Raw genomic sequence first — 18,408 nt, 5'->3', positions numbered from 1 at the left:
CTTGCAGCTTTCAGAATTCTCTCCTTGTACTTTGTATTTGATAGTGTGATCGGTAAATGTATTTTTTTTTTCATGTTTATCCTGTTTGGTATTCCCTGGGCTTCTTGGATGTGCATATTTACATCTTTTGTCAAGTTTGGAGAGTTTTCTTGGACTATTCCTTTTGCCCCTTTCTCTCTCTCTCCTTCTGGAACTCCCATAAGGCGTATATTGGTATACTTGATGGTGTCCCATAGCAGTCTTAGGCTGTTTTTGCTTTTAATATTTCTTTTTTCTTTCTCTTCTTCAGCTTGACTCATTTCACATGTCTTGTCTTCCAGTTCACCGATTATTTGTTCTGTCAGCTCCAGTCTGCTCTCGAAACCCTCCTGGGCATTTTTGCTTCAGTTATTGTGGTCTTATCCCCAGTAGTTCTACTTGGTTCCTTTTTAACATTCCTATCTCTTTAGTAAGACATTCATATTGCTGATTCCTTGTTTTCCTGATATCCTGTAGTTCTTTCTCTCTTTTTTCTTCCATCTTCTTAAGCGTTTTTTAAGATCATTTTTTTAAAGACTTTGTTCTGTATGTACACATTCTTGTCTTCATTGGTGTTTTCTGTGTGTTTTGCCTCTTCCTTTGGATGTGGTACTCTTGTTACACAATGTACATTTTAAGACATTAACTCTGGGATTTACTCCCTAGGATGTCTGTTTCTTGGTTTTGTAACCAGCTGGTGTGAATAGATTTTCTTGAGCTTCAGCCCTCGTATCAGGAAGGTCTGTCCCAGGCCAATGCACTGTGCACGTCTTGCTGGTCGCACTGGCCTCTGTCTTGTCCTGGACTTTTGCTTGTTAGTTGTTCTGCATTTCCCGTTTATAGGAGTTTGTTGTCTCCTCCTTTTCTTAGGGGGCAAACTCCCCCTTCCTGGGGATCTGAAGCAAGCAGTCGTCCCAGACACTCTGCTTCTATAATTTTTACATTCCTTTCATTGTCTCATACTGCTTTTGTCTAGAGGGCAAATTTTGGGAGGAGGGCTACCCTAGGGAGGAGTTTTCCAGTTGGGTCTTTCCCAGCCAAAACAGGGCCAGGGACCCACGAAGGGAGCACAGACCAGCTCTAAAGAGCCCTGTGGGAGGGGGCAGGAAGGGTGGCAAGACTTCTCCAATGGCTCCCCAGAGCTGAGCTTTCCTTGCCTGCCCAGCAAATGCAGCCTTTCAGCCAAGGAAGCCCTAAGTCATTGAGTCTGCTCCATTTCGTCCCTGTCTGGGCAGAGAGGAAACAATGGCTCAGCTACATTTACCTGGGGTAGAATGAAACAGTAGTGGCCTCAGAGCCAGGACCCAGGGAGAAGCGGTGGTCAGTGATGGGCCTTGCACACTTGTTCTTGGGGAAGAGGATTTCTATGTCTTTTGTCACCAGAAGTTTGTTCTGCTGTGAGAGTGGGGGAATTGGGTGCCATGGGCACTGGTAAACTCCAAGCAAGGAAAGCAACTACAGTTCTTTCCTGTAATTTATCAGCTGCTTCTTCCTATACTTCCCTGATGTCACACAGTGTTCTTCTGGCCTCCATAGTTTCAAAATAGTTGTTTCAGACAGTTTCTGCCTGTTGAACAGTCGTTTTGGTGGAAGGAATGAGTCTTGGACTTCCTTACTCTGCCATTTTCAAATTATATCTGATCTGCTTTTTAAAAGGCATGATAATGTAGCATAGATTCTGAATCACTTGTTTCTCCTCACCCACTGTATTGATCATTCTAAAATAGTCCACTCTGCGTTTTTAAGATTTATTTATTTACCCCTGCCCCCACCCCATGCTGCCACTTGCACTCACTGTCTGCTCTCTGTGTCCATTCTCCACACGTTTTTCTGTGTTTGCTTGTCTTCTCTTCTCATCTTCTCTTTAGGAGGCATTGGGAACTGATCCCCGATCTTCCAGCGTGGGAGAGAGGCACTCAATTGCTTGAGCCACCTCAGCACCCTGATTGTGTCTCTTTCTGTCTCTCCTCTATGTCTCTCTTTGTTGCGTCATCTTGTTGCACCAGCTCTCCACACTGCAGGCCAGCCAGCTCTCTGCACCATGCAGGCCAGCTTGCTTTTTACCAGGAGGCCCTGGAAATCAAACCCGGGACCCTCCATATGGTAAATGGGAGCCCAGTTGCTTGAGCCATATCCACTTCCCTCTGCTCTCCATTTGGTTGAAAAGCTGTAGGCTTTCTTTTGTCTCAGATTTTTTTTTCAGGAGGTACCAGGGATTGAACCTGGGACCCTGTACATGGCAGTGAGCTACACCCACTCCCCAAGATGTTTTGATTTCTAATTCCATGAATCCCACTTATAGAAAAATTAAGTTTGGTAATAAATCTAAAAAATATCGAAGAATTAAATGTGAAAAATGAAAACTTCAAAGCACTAGAAGAAAAATTATTTTTCTACTCTTACCTTGGGAATGATATTCTTAGTGCTCCAAAAATCAAGAAACAGAGGAAGAAAACATTGACACATTAGGCTATGTAATATTTTTTTAGTAACACTATCAAAAATTGAAAAGCTAGGGCGGCAGACTTGGCCCAGTGGTTAGGGCGTCCGTCTACCACATGGGAGGTCTGTAGTTCAAACCCTGGGCCTCCGTGACCCGTGTGGAGCTGGCCTATGTGCAGTGCTGATAAGCGCAAGGAGTGCCGTGCCACGCAGGGGTGTCCCGCGTAGGGGAGCCCCATGCGCAAGGAGTGCGCCCCATAAGGAGAGCCGCCCAGCGCGAAAGAAAGTGCAGCCTGCCCTGGAATGGTGCCACACACACGGAGAGCTGACACAACAAGATGACGCAACAAAGAGAGACACAGATTCCCATGCCGCTGACGACAACAGAAGTGGACAAAGAAACAAGATGCAGCAAATAGACACAGAGAACAGACAACTGGGGTGTGGGGTGCGGGGAGAGGAGAGAAATAAATAAATAAATAAATCTTTTTTTTTTTTTTTTAAAAGGAGTGACAAAGGGCTGATGTCCTATGAGGACCTTCTACAGAATCACCAGAAGACCAGTAGCCATTTAGGAAATGGGCAAAGGGCTGCAGCAGCAGGGGTCCTGGGCCCCTTTCTTCTCTTCCCTCTTCGTCCATGGCCTCCCCTTTCGGCACCTACTGCTCACCACTGCATTAACTCAGCATTTCCTCTTTGTATTAACCAGAGGAGATGTGCTGGCTCCTTTAGCATTTACCGCCGACCACGTGCCCCTGCCCCAGGGACCGCTGCCCGGCTCTCATGAGCGGGCCGTGGGGCTTGGTGCCCGAGGCCTGCAGGTAGCAGTTTCCCAGTTGCCTGTGGAGGTGTATGCCCTTTCTGCCTCCAGTTTCTCATACTTCAGAAGTTAGCATGGAATTATCTATCCTGACTGTGTTCCACAAAGTGCCTACCATGAATGCAAAATGTTATACTTTAAATTTTGTTTTGATTTGTTGTAAGGAAACGTATGAGCATTTTTAAAAGACACAATCGAAACTTCATTTTAAAATTGAGGAAATTCCATTTAAATTCAGTTAAAAATTCAGTTTAAACTCATGGTGTGCACTTCCTAGTTTTTCTGTGTAATGTGCATACATGTTTTAGAAGAAATGGAATATAGAAAAAAACATGTAGAATTTTAACATTCTTGATGTGATTCATGGATTAAGTTTGCAAGTGATATTTTGTGTTACAGTCGATGCAAAACCATGCTGCAGTGTTCCGTACAGGAAGTGTGTTGCAGGAAGGCTGTGAGAAAATCAGCCAGCTCTATGGGGACTTGAAGCATCTGAAGACCTTTGACAGGGGTGAGGAGCTGAGCAGGTCTCTTCCAGATAAGTGGATGCAGGGTGGACCGACCTCACGGGGTCCTGGGGAGCCGCATCGTCCGGCACGCTCCCCTGGGTGGGCGTCTGAAGGGATCCTGCTCACTGCTGTGTCTCCCCGGTCCCTCTGGCTGGCCACAGGCGCCTCATGCCCGTCTTATGCTGTGGTCCCCAGGAATGGTCTGGAATACCGACCTGGTGGAGACCCTGGAGCTGCAGAACCTGATGCTGTGCGCAATGCAGACCATCTACGGGGCGGAGGCCCGGAAGGAGTCGCGTGGCGCTCACGCCAGGGAAGATTTCAAGGTGCGGCTCCGTGGCTAGTGCATGCCCTGTGTGTGCCCTGGGTCCCTGCCTCCATGCTTCTCTATCTTCTACCTTTTCTCAAAGTAAACCAAGAAAAACAGCCTCCCTGCCTTTGCTCTCACCATCTTCAGCGTCAGTGTTACCTTTGTCTTGCTTTGGGCCAGCATCTCCTGCTGTGTAACATCATCTGTCAGCAAAACATGCTCATCCTTCCTAGGGCAAGGTTCACAGCTGCCAGGCTGCTTCTAGCCGCGTCAGCTGATCGCTGATTTCCAGATTTAAAGCACCTGCCCTGTGGTTTAGAAAGGGACAATATTACAGATCTTGATCTTTGGTTACTAGGTTTTTTGGGGGTTTTTTTGTTTTTAATAAATTGACTTTCATTCAAGGCACATGTGTTAGGTCCTGCCAGAAAAGATAATTCAACATATGGTAGGAAAAAAAACATTAAAAGGAATACTGGGGTTGCAAATGCAAGCTAAGGATAAAATAAATTAACAAAAGGATGAATTAAAAAACTCTCTGGCTGATACCTGAGTAACTGTACTAGACAAACATACAGACTTTGGTTCAGGATGGTGTTTGGGTGCTAATAACAGCCTGCACAGTCAGTCGAACATGGGCAAATGGGAGAATGGCCTCAGCAAGAGAAATCATGCGTTGGTCTACTGTGAAGTTTTATTAAATTTTCTTCCACCTCTCTGGGCTGAATTAGGATTTGCCTTGTACTCTGTTTAAAGGCAGAGATTAGTAAGCGAATTAATAGTGTGTAAAGACGGGAGAGCTGGAAGCGTCCCCTGTCTGGGTTGGCCCTATGAGGGCTGAGAGAATCAAGTCTTTTCAGTGCCTCAGGTTACAGCAGGTGTAGCCTAGACAGCTACATGTCGATGTGCTGAGGAGTTAGCACATGGGGTAGCAGCACCACTTGACCCCAGGTATAGGGTCAGTCCACCCCACACCCCTGTGCCCACTCACTAGGCAAAAGCAGCCAGTGTTTTGCTCTGTTTTCATTTGAAGAGGATCTTGCATGTCTTACCCATTACCACGCAGAAGATACTCCTTAAGAACTTTCAGCTTCTCTTTGAGTGTTTGAGAATTTCAACATAATTGCTAAAATTAAAATGTCTAAATAAAAAATGCGATAGAAAATATAAAGGAAATTTCCCAGAATGCAGAGCAGAAAGACAAAGTCATAAAATACTGAGAGGACTTCAGAGTCTGTATTAGTTAGCCAAAAGTGGTGCTGATGCTAAGTACCAGAACTCTGTTGGCTTTTTAAAGCATGTTTGGGGTAGACGCTTACAGTTACCAAGCCCTGAAGAGTCCAGTTCAAGGTACCATAAGAGGTGCTTGCTCCCCAAAGTCATTTGCCACGTGTTGAAGCAAGATGGCGGGCAGTGTGTGCGAGGGCTTAGCCTGCCTTCTTCCTCTTAAGGCTCCGTGGTCCCAGCTTCCAGTCTGAGCTGTAGGCTGGAGGGCTCACCTCTCAGGGCCTCCCAGCTGCTCTGTTCTCTTTATCTGTAAACTGTCAGGCTCATCTCTCTTCCCAGGGCCCCTGCGGTGTCTGTGGAGCTGTCTCTCTTCCTCCGTGTTGTTTGTGTATCTACTTCTGTCTCCTTGATTGAACGTCTGTTTATACAGCCCACAAAGGGGGTGGGGTCTCGACTCTGAGTCGCCCTAGTAACATGGTTAAATCAAAGCCCTAATCTTGATTTAATGAAGTAAAAGTGAAACCTCTGAGTTTAATACAATCAAAGGGGTCTCGTGCTTGGAGGAACAGACCAGTTACAAACATAATCGATCTCTTTTTGGAATTCATGAATAATATCAAACTGCCACAGATGCATAAAGGCTCAATCTAATGCCAGCATCATCTCTTCGGCATTCTTGAAAGAGAGCACAAAAAATGGGGCCCTGGGGTCCCATTGCTGGGTGTCCCTCTGCCCCTGCCCAGCCATGTGACTCGACATGTCCTGAACTTGTCAGGGATGGGCAGGACACCAGGGATGGCCTTGTGGAGCCAGGAGGGGGCCCCAAGGGAGGGCCCAGCAAAGGCTCTGGGGGTGGGCCACGCACAGATGCTCAACACGCTCAGATCCGTAGCTCTACCAGGTTTCCTACTTCAGATTTTTTAGGTATCATATATAAACAAACAGCCAATTCCTGTTTTGTGTTTAATTATGAATTGTGGACGGGAAGGAAGGTGGATTGGAAAGTAGACTAGGGAAGTCTAGAACGCTTTCTCTCACTAGATCTGCTTTGATGAATACAGACCTCATAGGTTGTAGGATTTGGGGTGAGACATGTCAGACCAGCCTCACAAGTGTCGTTTTAATGAGCTTGCCATTTGATCTCTTTAGACTGCTCCACTAGACTAATGAGAAATTTGGAATCTAACTGTCTGGTGTTGACTTGAGGTGACCTTGCTTCCTCTGGCCCTAGGTACGGGTTGATGAGTACGATTACTCTAAGCCCCTGGAAGGTCAACAGAAGAGACCATTCAAGGACCACTGGAGAAAGCACACCCTTTCCTACGTTGATGTCACGGGGAAGGTATGTCCAGTGCCCGCAGCTGCACCGCAGTGGTGTTCGTCCTGTTCTGCGGCTCAGTGTTCAGTGTGTGCGGCAGAGATTTAAATCCACTGCGATGTGCTTGGAGCACCACCGTGTCAGGGCTCCGCCTGGGAAGAGTCCAGTGCAGACGTCTCAGGAGGGCCTCACGGAGGGCCTGTGGCATGGGGCGTAATGCAGAAGCAGCCTCGGAGCCTAGGTGATGGGGTCCAGCCCTCAGCAGCCCCCAGGGCACAGAGCGGCAGAGAGAGACAGGGACTCACTGGACGGGAAAATCCAGCTCAGGCTGCAATATGAGCGTGTCCTCTCGTTCCACTGAAGCGTAATTTAACCACTTGGCATTTGTGCCCAGCATTGAATTTTTGCCCGCAAGCTTTTCCTAACTTGTAAGGGATGGTCTTATTCTCATCTTTTGGGGTCTAAAGAAATTAAATTGGGTTTTGTCATCTTCACTTAATGTTTTGGGTGCCTGGTGTGTCTGTTTAACTCCAGGAATCAGTAATTTTCAGAATTTATCATGAACACTACTCCCTGACAAAATATGTTTAAGTCAGGCTTCCCTCTCTTAGCACAAGCCTATTTTAATAATGCTTGGGGTTTTTTATGATTATAAAAGAAATGCATGTTAATTTTAGAAAATACCCAAAATACAAAAAGAGAAGGGAAAAAAATTAACATAAGCCCACCTAGAGGGAGATAAGTCCACCCAGAGAGAGAACCATTATTACCATTTTGAAATAAAGTGTTGAGTCTTGTACAGTGCTGTTTTAAGGGCTCTCCTCCACTGCAAGGATTTGTCCTGGCCCCAGTGTTGCACATTCAGGTCCCTTTCAAGTTTCTGTTACTGAAAAATACCCCAGTGAATGCCTTGTCTTTTAAGTTCTGCATGTATATCTGAAAATCTGCTTTTATAGTTAACTTTTAAAAAGCAACATGGGATGGCTGTTGGTATTCTTAAGACTAACTTTTCTTTTCAAGGTCACTCTGGATTACAGGCCCGTAATCGACAAAACTTTGAACGAGACGGACTGTGCCACTATCCCACCTGCTATCCGCGCCTACTGATGAAGCCCCATGTGTATAAAAACAGCTTCTGTTACGCTTTATGATGGCCCAAAAATGGGTCTCTGAAGTCCTGTCTCCAGTGAATGAGGAACATTGTTCAGCCAGTGATCCAAAGGCCAGGAAGCACTAAGCTTAACTTTTGTCCTTTGCTTCATTCTTATGAAATGATAAATAAAACATAAACAAATGAACTCTTATTTCCAAGTCCATTAATGTTTGATCTTCAGCATATTTTATTGACCTGAATTAGCAAGTATGGATCTTCATTCTTTTACAACAAAACCCGGAAACTTTGTTGTAGTTTAATTTATTTTTTTATCCCCCTCCCCCCTCTCCCCCTCTGGCTTTTTTGCTTGCTCTCTGCTCTCTACTCTCTGTGTCCATTCGCTGTGCTTTCTTCTGTGTCTGTATTTATTTATTTATCCCCCTCCCTTGCAGCTTGTTTGTTGTCTGCTCTCCGTTTCCATTCACTGCTCACTCTTCTGTTTTTGTTTTTGTTTTTTTCTTGTTTCCCTTTTTGTTGCGTCATCTTGCTGAGTCAGCTCTTCGCAGCAGCGCTGGCGGGCCGGGTGGCACTCCGCAGCGTGTGGGCAAGCCTGCCTTCACAAGGAGGCCCCGGGATGTGAACCCAGGGCCTCCCGTGTGGTAGACGGGAGCCCTACTAACTGAGCCACAGCCACTTCCCTGTTGTAGTTTAATTTTAAGTAAAAATGAACATTGGTATCTAACAGCAAAAGAAGAAAACTAACATTTCTTCCTTGTTGTAGTATGCAGATGGTTTATTAGGTGAACTTGTAAAGAACTTAAATAACCAAATACCAAATGAAGCTGGTGTAGAAGTAAATAGAAATCTCCTATTTTTCAGGATAGTTTTTTATTGGTCCAACTCATTTTAAGCAATGGCTATGTTCTTTCCAAAAATTTTTCATCACAAAATAATAGTGTCTTTCTGGTAGGAAGAGCTTTTCATAAGGCAAGTTAGGCAGTGTTGGATTGATTTTACATTTGAAGAATGTGGGAAGGGATACACCTCTCTGCCCATAGATGTCACATTTCAAGGAACAGATCCTGTGTTTTCTTCTGTGTCCAGTGCTTAGCAGTTGTTGAGCTCTTCAAATGTTAAATCCCTTATTTATTTTTTGTGCCGGGTTCTGAGCAAGATTCTGGAGAATGTTAAAGAGGTAATGGGAATGAAAATTGAGTAAGTGGGCCAAGGACTCCTTCCAGCTCACCTGGACAGTTGGGTAGAAAAGTTGGGACTTGATAAATATGGAGCCAGTATTTGTTTAGGTTCTTGACCAGAAATGACATAATAAAAGCGGAAGGTTAATGGAAATTTACCTAGCCACTGAAATTAAGCTAGGAATTTTGAGTCAGTTACATATTATATTTAGCATTATTATTATTAGAAATAGCTTAATGTCTGTTTGGCAGTAAACAGCTAGAGAAAAACACATTACATACAGGGAAAAATGATTGTGGTATGTCTATACCATAGGATACTACTCAGCAATAAAAAGAAACGAACTGTTTGTATATGTAGTGTGACAGTTTGAAGTTTTTTTGTGAATCCCAAAAAAGATCATGTTTTTAAACTAATCCATTCCTGTGGGTGTGGAGCCCTTTGAGTGCATTGAGGGATCTTTATCAGATTACTTGATGTGATCACTGTAGGGCCTTTCCTTGGACCACATTGGTCCAGTGGGTCTCCGCCCTCTTGCGGGGGTCTTACATAAACTGGGAACTGGAGCAAAAGCACAGAGAGAAAGACAATGCCAATTTTGACCCCGCCATGTGAAAGAGGACTGAAGGATCACCAGCAGCTGAAACTGAAGCAACTAATTGCCCAAGAGGCTGGGCCCACAGTACAGCTGAGAGCTGAGGAGATGAGCCCGTCCATGTGCCTGATTGTCCACGTGAGCTCAAAGAGAAACTGACCTGGAGGAGGAGAAGGCAGGCTGGCTGCCACCTGGCATTGCCCTGTGGTAGGCATCCAGGATCGCCAGCAGCAACTTTTGCTGAGACAGTGTCTCTAATGATGCCTGTATTTAGACATTTTTGTAAGCTGGGAAGCGGACATGGCTCAGCTGATAGAGTGTCCGTCTACCATATGGAGGGTCCAGGGTTCGACCTCCAGGGCCTCCTGACCCGTGTGGTGAGCTGGCCCACGCGCAGAGCTGCCACGTGCAAGGAGTGCTGTGCCATGCAGGGGTACCCCTGCATAGGGGAGCCCCATGCACAAGGAGTATCCGTAAGGAAAGACACCCCACGTGAAAAGCGTACAGCCTGCCTAGAAGTGGCACCGCACACACCACACATAGAGAGCTGACACAGCAAGATGATGCAACAAAAACAGTTTCCCAGTGCCGCCGGATAATGCAAGCAAACGCAGAAGAACACACAGCGGGTGGACACAGCAGAACACAGGTTGGGGGGCGGAGAGAGAATATCTTTAAAAAAAAAAACAACTAAGCTGTGACCCCAAATAAATTCCCATTATGAAAGCCAATCCATTTCTCATATTTTGCATCAGCAGCCTTAGTAAACTAAGAATGTAGCAACGTGGATGAATCCCAGAATCATCATGCTGAATAAGAGAAGCCACATTTCAAAAAAGGATACATGTATGATTCTACTTTGAAAAACTAGAGAATGCAAACAAATCTGTAATGACCAAAAGTGTGTCAGTGGTTCTATGCAGACTGAGGAGAGGGGGTGGCATGAAGATGACAAGTGCATGAGAAATCTTTTGGGGATGGTGAATATGTTTGTTCAATATGTTTATTATATCTCACTCAAAAAACCTTTTTAAAAAAGGCTAACCAAAAAAAAAAAAAAATTAATACTACAATGTAATCTCTCATCTACCTGATTGGTAAACATCCCAGAGTTTGACATGCTTTCTTTGCAAGCTGTGGGAAATGAGGATTCTCACACATGCTGGTGGGAATGCAAGAGGCACAGCCCTATGGAGGGGAATGTGGCAGCATCTACCAGGACCACCTATGCTTTTACCTTTGACCCAGCAATTATGCTTCTAGGAATCCACCGCAAAGAAACTGACAAAAAAAAATGACTTTACACACAAAATTATTCACTGTGGCATTATTTGTAATTTTGGAAACAACACGAATGTCTACCAATAGAAAATAAGGTACTTGCATGCGATGGACTACTAGGCAGCCATAAAAAGCAACAAGGAAGTTTGCTGATATGATCTATATGACGAATGACTTCCAGGATATATAAGCAAGGTACACAACAGTATATATAATATAATGCAAGAAATATATATACATTTGTTCTCTCTCAAAACACTAGCAAGAATACTAAGTAAAGTGGTTGCTATGAGGGAGATAAGGGTGCAGGGGACGGTGATGAAAGTGAGACCACACTTTGAAATATTTCTGTCTTTGAAATTGTGTAGATATGTGTTTCCAAACTTGAAATGATTAAGAGAATCCCTAAAATTGAAAAATAGAAATTTAAGTGAATGAACCTAATTGCCATGGATTGGCTTCTATGGGAGCTAACATTGAGAAGAGTTTGGAAGGTTGCCCAAGCAGCATCAGAAAAGTGCAAAAATGAAGCAGGTAAGGGGAGAGAGTCAGTATGAGATGCACTGGTGGCAGCAAGGGCTCATTCCCACTGCAGACCTGCGGGAGGGGACTGTTTCCTGCGTTGAAGGTTGCATTCAGGGTTCTAAGTCTGGCACCTCGGGCCTGCCTCTGAGGCACTCCAGCAACCAGAGAAACCCCAGGCAAAGTTGCCTGAGTGCCCAGGGCTGTGGCGAGGCCATGTAGCATCAACATTGTCTGTAAGGAACTGAAAATTAGGCCTGTGGCAACCAAACCGGAGAATGTTATTTCAAGTGGCTTAGTGTTTTGAGTGCACAGCTTTAGGGACTATCGTCTAAAGACAAATTTATTTAGTAGTCTCATTGTTAATGTTGGCATTAATCTTTTCAAATTAAATGAAGTGTGAGTTAAAACTTACAGTAATTATGATAATGCTAAAACTAAGATCTTCTGAGAAAGAAAAAGAGACAAGGATAAAACCAAATTTAGGTAAAACCTTGCAGAACTAAATTTTATATTGAAAATATAGGTATAAATTCATTTTTTTTTTCTTTGTTCTTTTCAAGAATATACATTTCCTAGCTCTGCCCCAGTGGCAATGGGCACCTTCAAGCACCTCGACTGTGGTGTCTGAATACTCGCGGTGATGGTCAGGCTGTTGTGTCAACTCGGCCAGGTAACTGCCCAGGTGTTCGGTCAAGCAAGCACTGGGCTAACTGCAATACTAGGGCATTTATGGACTTTAGCCACCATCGACTTACTGCAGTGGTAAATCATAGATAGCCGATCACAATTACATCCATCAGGGAGATTGCCATCAGCAGTGAGTGAGGCTTTATCAAATCAGTTGAATTCCTTAGAAGGGGAAGTGATTCCAGCATTGAGTGAGAATTTCCCACTTCATCTTTGGACAGCCAGCGTCTCCCAGAACTCATTAAGAACCTTCATTGGACTTTCCTTGGAGCCCCTGGTTGCAGCCTGCGTGTGGAACCTGGATTTGTGCATCCCCACGGTCACGCAAGAGACTCCTAAAATCATATACTATTGACAGATAACTCCTGTTGATTCTGTTTCCCTGGAGAACCCTGACTAATACAGCTTCGTACCAGGAGTGGTTCTTGAGGAACAGAGCCTTAAACATGGGGTGTCTGAGGTGGTTCTGGGAGTTTTGCAATTGGCCCTCTGCTCTAATTGAACTCAAGGGTACTGATGACTCCCTCTCCAATAACGAAGAGGCTGCTAACAGAGATGACAATCGAGATATGCAGCATATCACTGGATTCCCCTACTTCCACGCTTATAAGATGCAAGGATCTGGATGAGAGTGTTTTCAACACCTTAACAGCTTTGTGGAGACAGAAGGTACAATGATGTTGGCTGGCTCCTCCTAGATACTCTGGATACTGTTACAAAAGAAAGAGGTGAGTTAAAGGCTTCAAATTTGAAAGTTAAACACTGAATGGAGGATGCGAAAGTTTATATGTGTTCCCTGAAAGAGAATCTTGTCTCCTGTAGCCACAGGCTCAAATATCTGAGAACCAAACTCAGACCTCATTGTACAAGTAGCAGAGTTACAAAGGAAACTAAAATCTCAACCCTGCAGGGTTTCTGCAGTTTAAGTGAAGGTGTTGATTAGAAAAGAGTGGAATCCAGAGAATTGGGATGGAGACACATGGAATGCCGATGATATTGATGGAGACATTGGAACCCTGAATTCTGCTGAGACTTTACCAGATAAGCCTGCCGTGGCCTGCCCTGTCCAGGCCACACCTTGTCAACCTTGTATCCTTCAGCCTCCAGCCTGCCCCAGGGAGTCTGAAACACCTTCCAGCCCTGAGGGGTTTACCAGCCAAACTGAAGCCTGCCCTGCCCAGCCTCAGGCCTGCCCCAGGGAGTCTGGACCTCCTCCCAGCCCTGAGGCAGGTTCAAGCCAAACTCCAGCATGCACTGCCAAGCCTCCTTTCTGCCCTGAGGAAACTGCCTTCCAACCCCTGCCTGAAGAGATTAATCCTGTCCACCAGAAGAAAATGCAAAGGAATGCCCTGAGGTCAGTAGTTTTCCAGGCATTTCTAATCCTCCTTACCCACCCCCACCACCTCTCTTGTCTTTGAGACCTATTACTAGACTAAAATCACAAGCCCCAAAGGTGAAATACAGAGTGTGACCCATGAGGACGTAAAGTGTGCTCAGAAAGAACTGCATAAGTTTTCCAACTTATATAGACAGAAATTAGAGGAATGTGTGTGGGAATGGATACTAAGGGTAAGCGATAATGGTGGAAGAAATACAAAGTTGAATCAGGCTGAATCTATTGATGTGGGCGCACTGAGCAGAAGTTTGGATTCAACGCTGTAGCTGAAGAGGTTCGAGGGGGCTCTAACAGTTTGTGTGGGTGACTGACTGAAACATGGGCCAAAAGATGGCCTAGCATGTCTGCGGTTGAGATGCCCAATTTGCCCTGGTGTGTAGTAGAAGAGGGAATTCAAAGGCTTAGGGAGATTGGAATGCTGGAAGGGATTTACCATTTGAGAGCTGCCCACCCACCCCAAGAATGTCCAGAGGACACACCTTTAACCAGGACTGTGAGGAATAAATGTGTAAGACTAACTCCGTCTTCCCTGAAGAGCTCTGTGGTTGCTCTTCTCTGTAGTCCAGCTATTACCGTAGGGAGGGCTGTGATGGAAATAGAATCCTTAAACATGGGGATGATCGGATATCAGTCCAGTAAAAGTCAAGTATCAGCAGGTAATCACCAAAATCAAGGTGGGTATGGCTACCACAATGAAAGACAGATTCAAAAAAGCAGACTTGGCCCAGTGGTTAGGGCATCTGTCTACCACATGGGAGGTCCGCGGTTCAAACCCCGGGCCTCCTTGACCCGTGTGGAGCTGGCCCATGCGCAGTGCTGATGCATGCAAAAAGTGCCGTGCCACGCAGGGGTGTCCCCCGTGTAGGGGAGCCCCACGCGCAAGGAGTGCACCCCGCAAGGAGAGCCATCCAGCGTGAAAGAAAGTTTAGCCTGCCCAGGAATGGCGCTGCACACCCGGAGAGCTGACACAACAAGATGATGCAACAAAAAGAAACACAGATTCCCGTGCGGCTGACAACAACAGAAGCGGACAAAAGAACACGCAGCAAATGGTCACAGAGAACAGACAACTGGGGCAGGGTGGAGGGGGAGAGAAATAAATTTTAAAAAATAAAATCTTTTAAAAAAAAAGCACTCAAAATAGTCTGAGTTGCAGAGAGCTATGGTGTTGGCTGATACATAACGCGGTACCTAGAAGGAAGTAGATGGGCAGTCTACTAAATTTCTTCTGAATCTGTATAAACAGAAGAGTTCTAGGTTGAGTGAACAAAACCCTAACTCAAATTACAGACGCAGAGAATCACGGCCCCTTAATTCCCAGACTTGAGACAATTTACAGAACCAGAGCCCCTTGAATGAGGAGGAGGCCAGGTCTCCTTGGGGAAGGATCCTGTTAAACTGCCCCAAACTTATACTGTTAATCTTCCTGCCACATTGCCCCAAGGAGATCTATGGGCTTTTACCAGAGTAACTGTGCATTGGGGAAAAGGAAATGATCAGACATTTTGGGATTATTAGACACTAGCTCAGAAGTGACATTAATTCCAGGAGACCCAAAACGTCACTGTGGCCCACCAGTCAGAGTAGGGGCTTTTGGAGGTCAGGTGATTAATGGAGTTTTAGCTCAGGTCCATCTCACAGTTGGTCTAATGGGTCCCTGGACCTATTCTGTGGTTATTTCCCCTGTTCCAGAATGCATAATTGGAATAAACATATGCAGTAACTGGCAGAATCCCCATATTGGATCCCTTACTTGTGGAGTGAGGGCTATTATGGTTGGAAAGACCAAGTGGAAGCAACTAGAGCTGCCCCTACCTAGCAAAATAGTAAACCAAAGCAATACCGGATTCCTGGAGGGATTGTAGAAATTAGTGGCACCATCAAGGATTTGAAAGATGCAGAGATGGTGATTTCCACCACATCTCCATTCAACTCCTATTTGGCCTATACAGAAAACAGATGGGTCTTGGAGGATGACAGTAGATTATCGTAAACTTAACCAGGTGGTGACTCCAATTGCAACTGCTGTTCCAGATGCAGTATCATTGCTTGAACAAATCATGTCCCCTGGTACCTGGTATACAGCTGTTGATCTGGAAAATGCTTTTTTCTCAATTGCTATTAATAAGGACCACCAGAAACAGGTTGCTTTCAGCTGGTAAGGCCAGCAGTATACCTTCACTGTCCTGCCTCAGGGGTATATCAACTCTCCAGCCCTATGTCATAATATTGTCCACAGGGATCTTGATCGTCTCTCCCTCCCACAGAACATCACACTGTTCCGTTATCCTGATGGTATCATGTTGCTAGGACCTAGTGAGCAAGAAGTAGCAAAGACTCTAGGCTTATTAGTCAGGCATTTGTGTGAGAGAGGATGGGAGATAAATCCAACTAAAATACAGGGGCCTTCCACGTCAGTGAAATTTCTAGGAGTCCAGTGGTATGGGTCAAGTTGAGATATCCCTTTTAAAATGAAGGATAAGCTGTTGCTTGTGGCCCCTCCTACGACCAAAAAAGAGGCACAACACTTAGTTCGTCTCTTTGGCTCTTGGAGACAACATATTTCTCATTTGGGTGTGCTACTCTGGCCCATTTACCGGGTGACCAGAAAAGCTGCTAGTTTTGAGTGGGGACTGGAACAAGAAGAGGCTCCACGTCAGGTCCAGGCTGCTGTGCATACCACTTGGGCCATAGGATCCAGCAGATCCAATGGTGCTGGAAGTTTCAGTGGCAAGTAGAGATGCTGTCTGGAGTCTTTGGCAGGCCCCTATAGGAGAATCACAAGGCAGACCCTTAGGATTTTAGAGCAAACCCTGCTGTCCTCTGCACATAACTACTCCTGTTTTGAGAAACAGCTTTTGGCCTGCTACTGGGCCTTAGTAGAGACTGAACACTTAACCATGGGCCATCAAGTACCTGAGACCTGAGTTGCCTGTCATGAGCTGGGTATTGTCTGACCCACCAAGCCATAAAGTTGGGCGTGCACAGCAGCACCCCATAATAGAGTAGAAGTGGTATATATGAGATAGGGCTCGAGCAGGTCCTGAAGGCACAAGTAAGTTACATGAGGAAGTAGCCCAAAAGACCATGGTCACCACCCCTGCCATGCTACCTTCTCTTTCCCAGCCCACAGCTTCGGCCTCTTGGGGAGTCTCTTACAACTGGTTGACTGAGGAAAACTTGGACCTGGTTTACAGATGGCTCTGCACAATATGCAGGTACCACCAAAAGTGGACAGCTGCAGCACTGCAGCCCCTTTCTGGGACATCCCTGAAGGACAGGGGTGAGGGCAAATCCTCCCAATGGGCAGAACTTCAAGCAGTGCACATGGTTGTTCATTTTGCTTGGCAGAAAAAATGGCTGGAGGTTCATTTGTACATTGATTCATGGGCTGTTGTCAATGGTTTGGCTGGATGGTCAGGGAATTGGAAAGAACATGATTGGAAAATTGGTGACAGAGGTCTGGAGAAGAGGTATGTGGATAGACCTTTTTGAGTGGGCAAAAACATGAAAATATTTGTGTCCCATGGGAATGCTCACCAGAGGGTGACTTCAGCAGAGGAAGATTTTAATAAGTGATCAAGTGGATAAGATGACCTGCTCCAGAGAAGCGGATTTGACTCAACTGATAGAGCATCCGCCTACCACATGGGAGGTCCAGGATTCAAACTCAGGGTCTCCTGACCCAAGTAGTGAGCTGTCCCATGTGCAGTGCTGATGCGTGCAAGGAGTGCTGTGCCATGCAGGGGTGTCTCCCACATAGGATCCCCACGCCCTGTAAGGAGAGCTGCCCCAAGTGAAAAAAAAGTGCAGCCTGCCTAGGAGTGGCTTCGCATACCTGGAGAGCTGATGCGGCAAGATGACACAACAAAAAGAGACACAGGGAAGCGAACATGGCCCAGTGGTTAGGGCGTCCGTCTACCACATGGGAGGTCTATGGTTCAAACCCTGGGCCTCCTTGACCCGTGTGGAGCTGGCCCATGCGCAGTGCTGATGCACGCAAGGAGTGTCCTGCCACACAGGGGTGTCCCCCGCGTAGGGGAGCCCCACACGCAAGGAGTGCGCCCCATAAGGAAAGCCGCCCAGCGCAAAAGAAAGTGCAGCCAGCCCAGGAATGGTGCCGCACACACGGAGAGCTGACACAACAAGATGGCACAACAAAAAGAAACACAGATTCCTGTGCCGCTGACAACAACAGCAGCAGACGAAGAACACGCAGCAAATAGACACAGAAAACAGACAACTGGGGTCGGGGGCAGGGGGAGAGAAATAAATAAAATAAATCTTAAAAAAAAAAAAAGAGAGCTTCCTGGTGCTGCTGACAAGAATACAAGCTGACACAAAAGAACATACTGCGAATGGACACAGAGAGCAAACAACTGGGGGTGGGGGGAGGAGAGGAATAACTAAAAAATTAAATCTTAAAAAAAAAAAAAATGACCCACTCTGTAGCTAATGCACAGCCTCTTTCCCCAGCCACTCCTGTCATTGCCCAATGGGCTCATGAACAAAGTGGCCATGGAGGTCATGCATGGACTCAGCAACATGGACTTCCCCTCACCAAGGCTGACTTGGCTACAGTCAGTGCTGCGTGCCCAATCTGCCAGCAGCAGAGACCCACACTCAGCCCCCAATATGGCACCATTTTCGAGGTGACCGCCTGCTACCTGGTAGCAGGTTGACTGCGTTGGCCCACTTCCACCATGGAAGCAATTTGTTTTAACTGGAATAGACACATACTCTGGATATGGGTTTGCATTTCCTGGACTCATTGCTTCTTCCAAAACTATCATCAGTGGACTTACCGAATGTCTTTCTACCACCATGGCATTCCACACAGCATTGCTTCTGGTCAAGAAACCCATTTCACAGCAAATGATACATGGAAATGGGCACATGCCCATGGAATTCACTGGTCTTACCATGTTTCCCATCATCCTGAAGCAGCTGGATTGATAGAATGGTGGAATGGCCTTTTGAAGACTCAATT

At 45.8% G+C, this 18,408-nt stretch overlaps 1 protein-coding gene across 2 annotated transcripts in view; it reads left to right on the top strand.

Moving 5' to 3' along the window:
* Positions 1-7,948, top strand: part of SDHA (succinate dehydrogenase complex flavoprotein subunit A) — a 35,635-nt gene extending 27,687 nt beyond the window's left edge. For both annotated transcript variants that reach the window (XM_058306629.2, XM_058306634.1), the window contains exons 12-15: positions 3,680-3,791; positions 3,985-4,115; positions 6,558-6,668; positions 7,665-7,948. In XM_058306629.2, the coding sequence (XP_058162612.1) occupies positions 3,680-3,791; positions 3,985-4,115; positions 6,558-6,668; positions 7,665-7,751 (441 nt within the window). In that variant the 3' untranslated portion in view covers positions 7,752-7,948. The remainder of the gene's footprint in view (positions 1-3,679; positions 3,792-3,984; positions 4,116-6,557; positions 6,669-7,664) is intronic.
* Positions 7,949-18,408: the final 10,460 nt, after the last annotated feature.

This window comes from Dasypus novemcinctus, chromosome 2, assembly GCF_030445035.2.
Source record: "Dasypus novemcinctus isolate mDasNov1 chromosome 2, mDasNov1.1.hap2, whole genome shotgun sequence".
NCBI classification, from domain to species: domain Eukaryota; kingdom Metazoa; phylum Chordata; class Mammalia; order Cingulata; family Dasypodidae; genus Dasypus; species Dasypus novemcinctus.
This window is presented reverse-complemented; position numbering and strand designations above follow the sequence as displayed.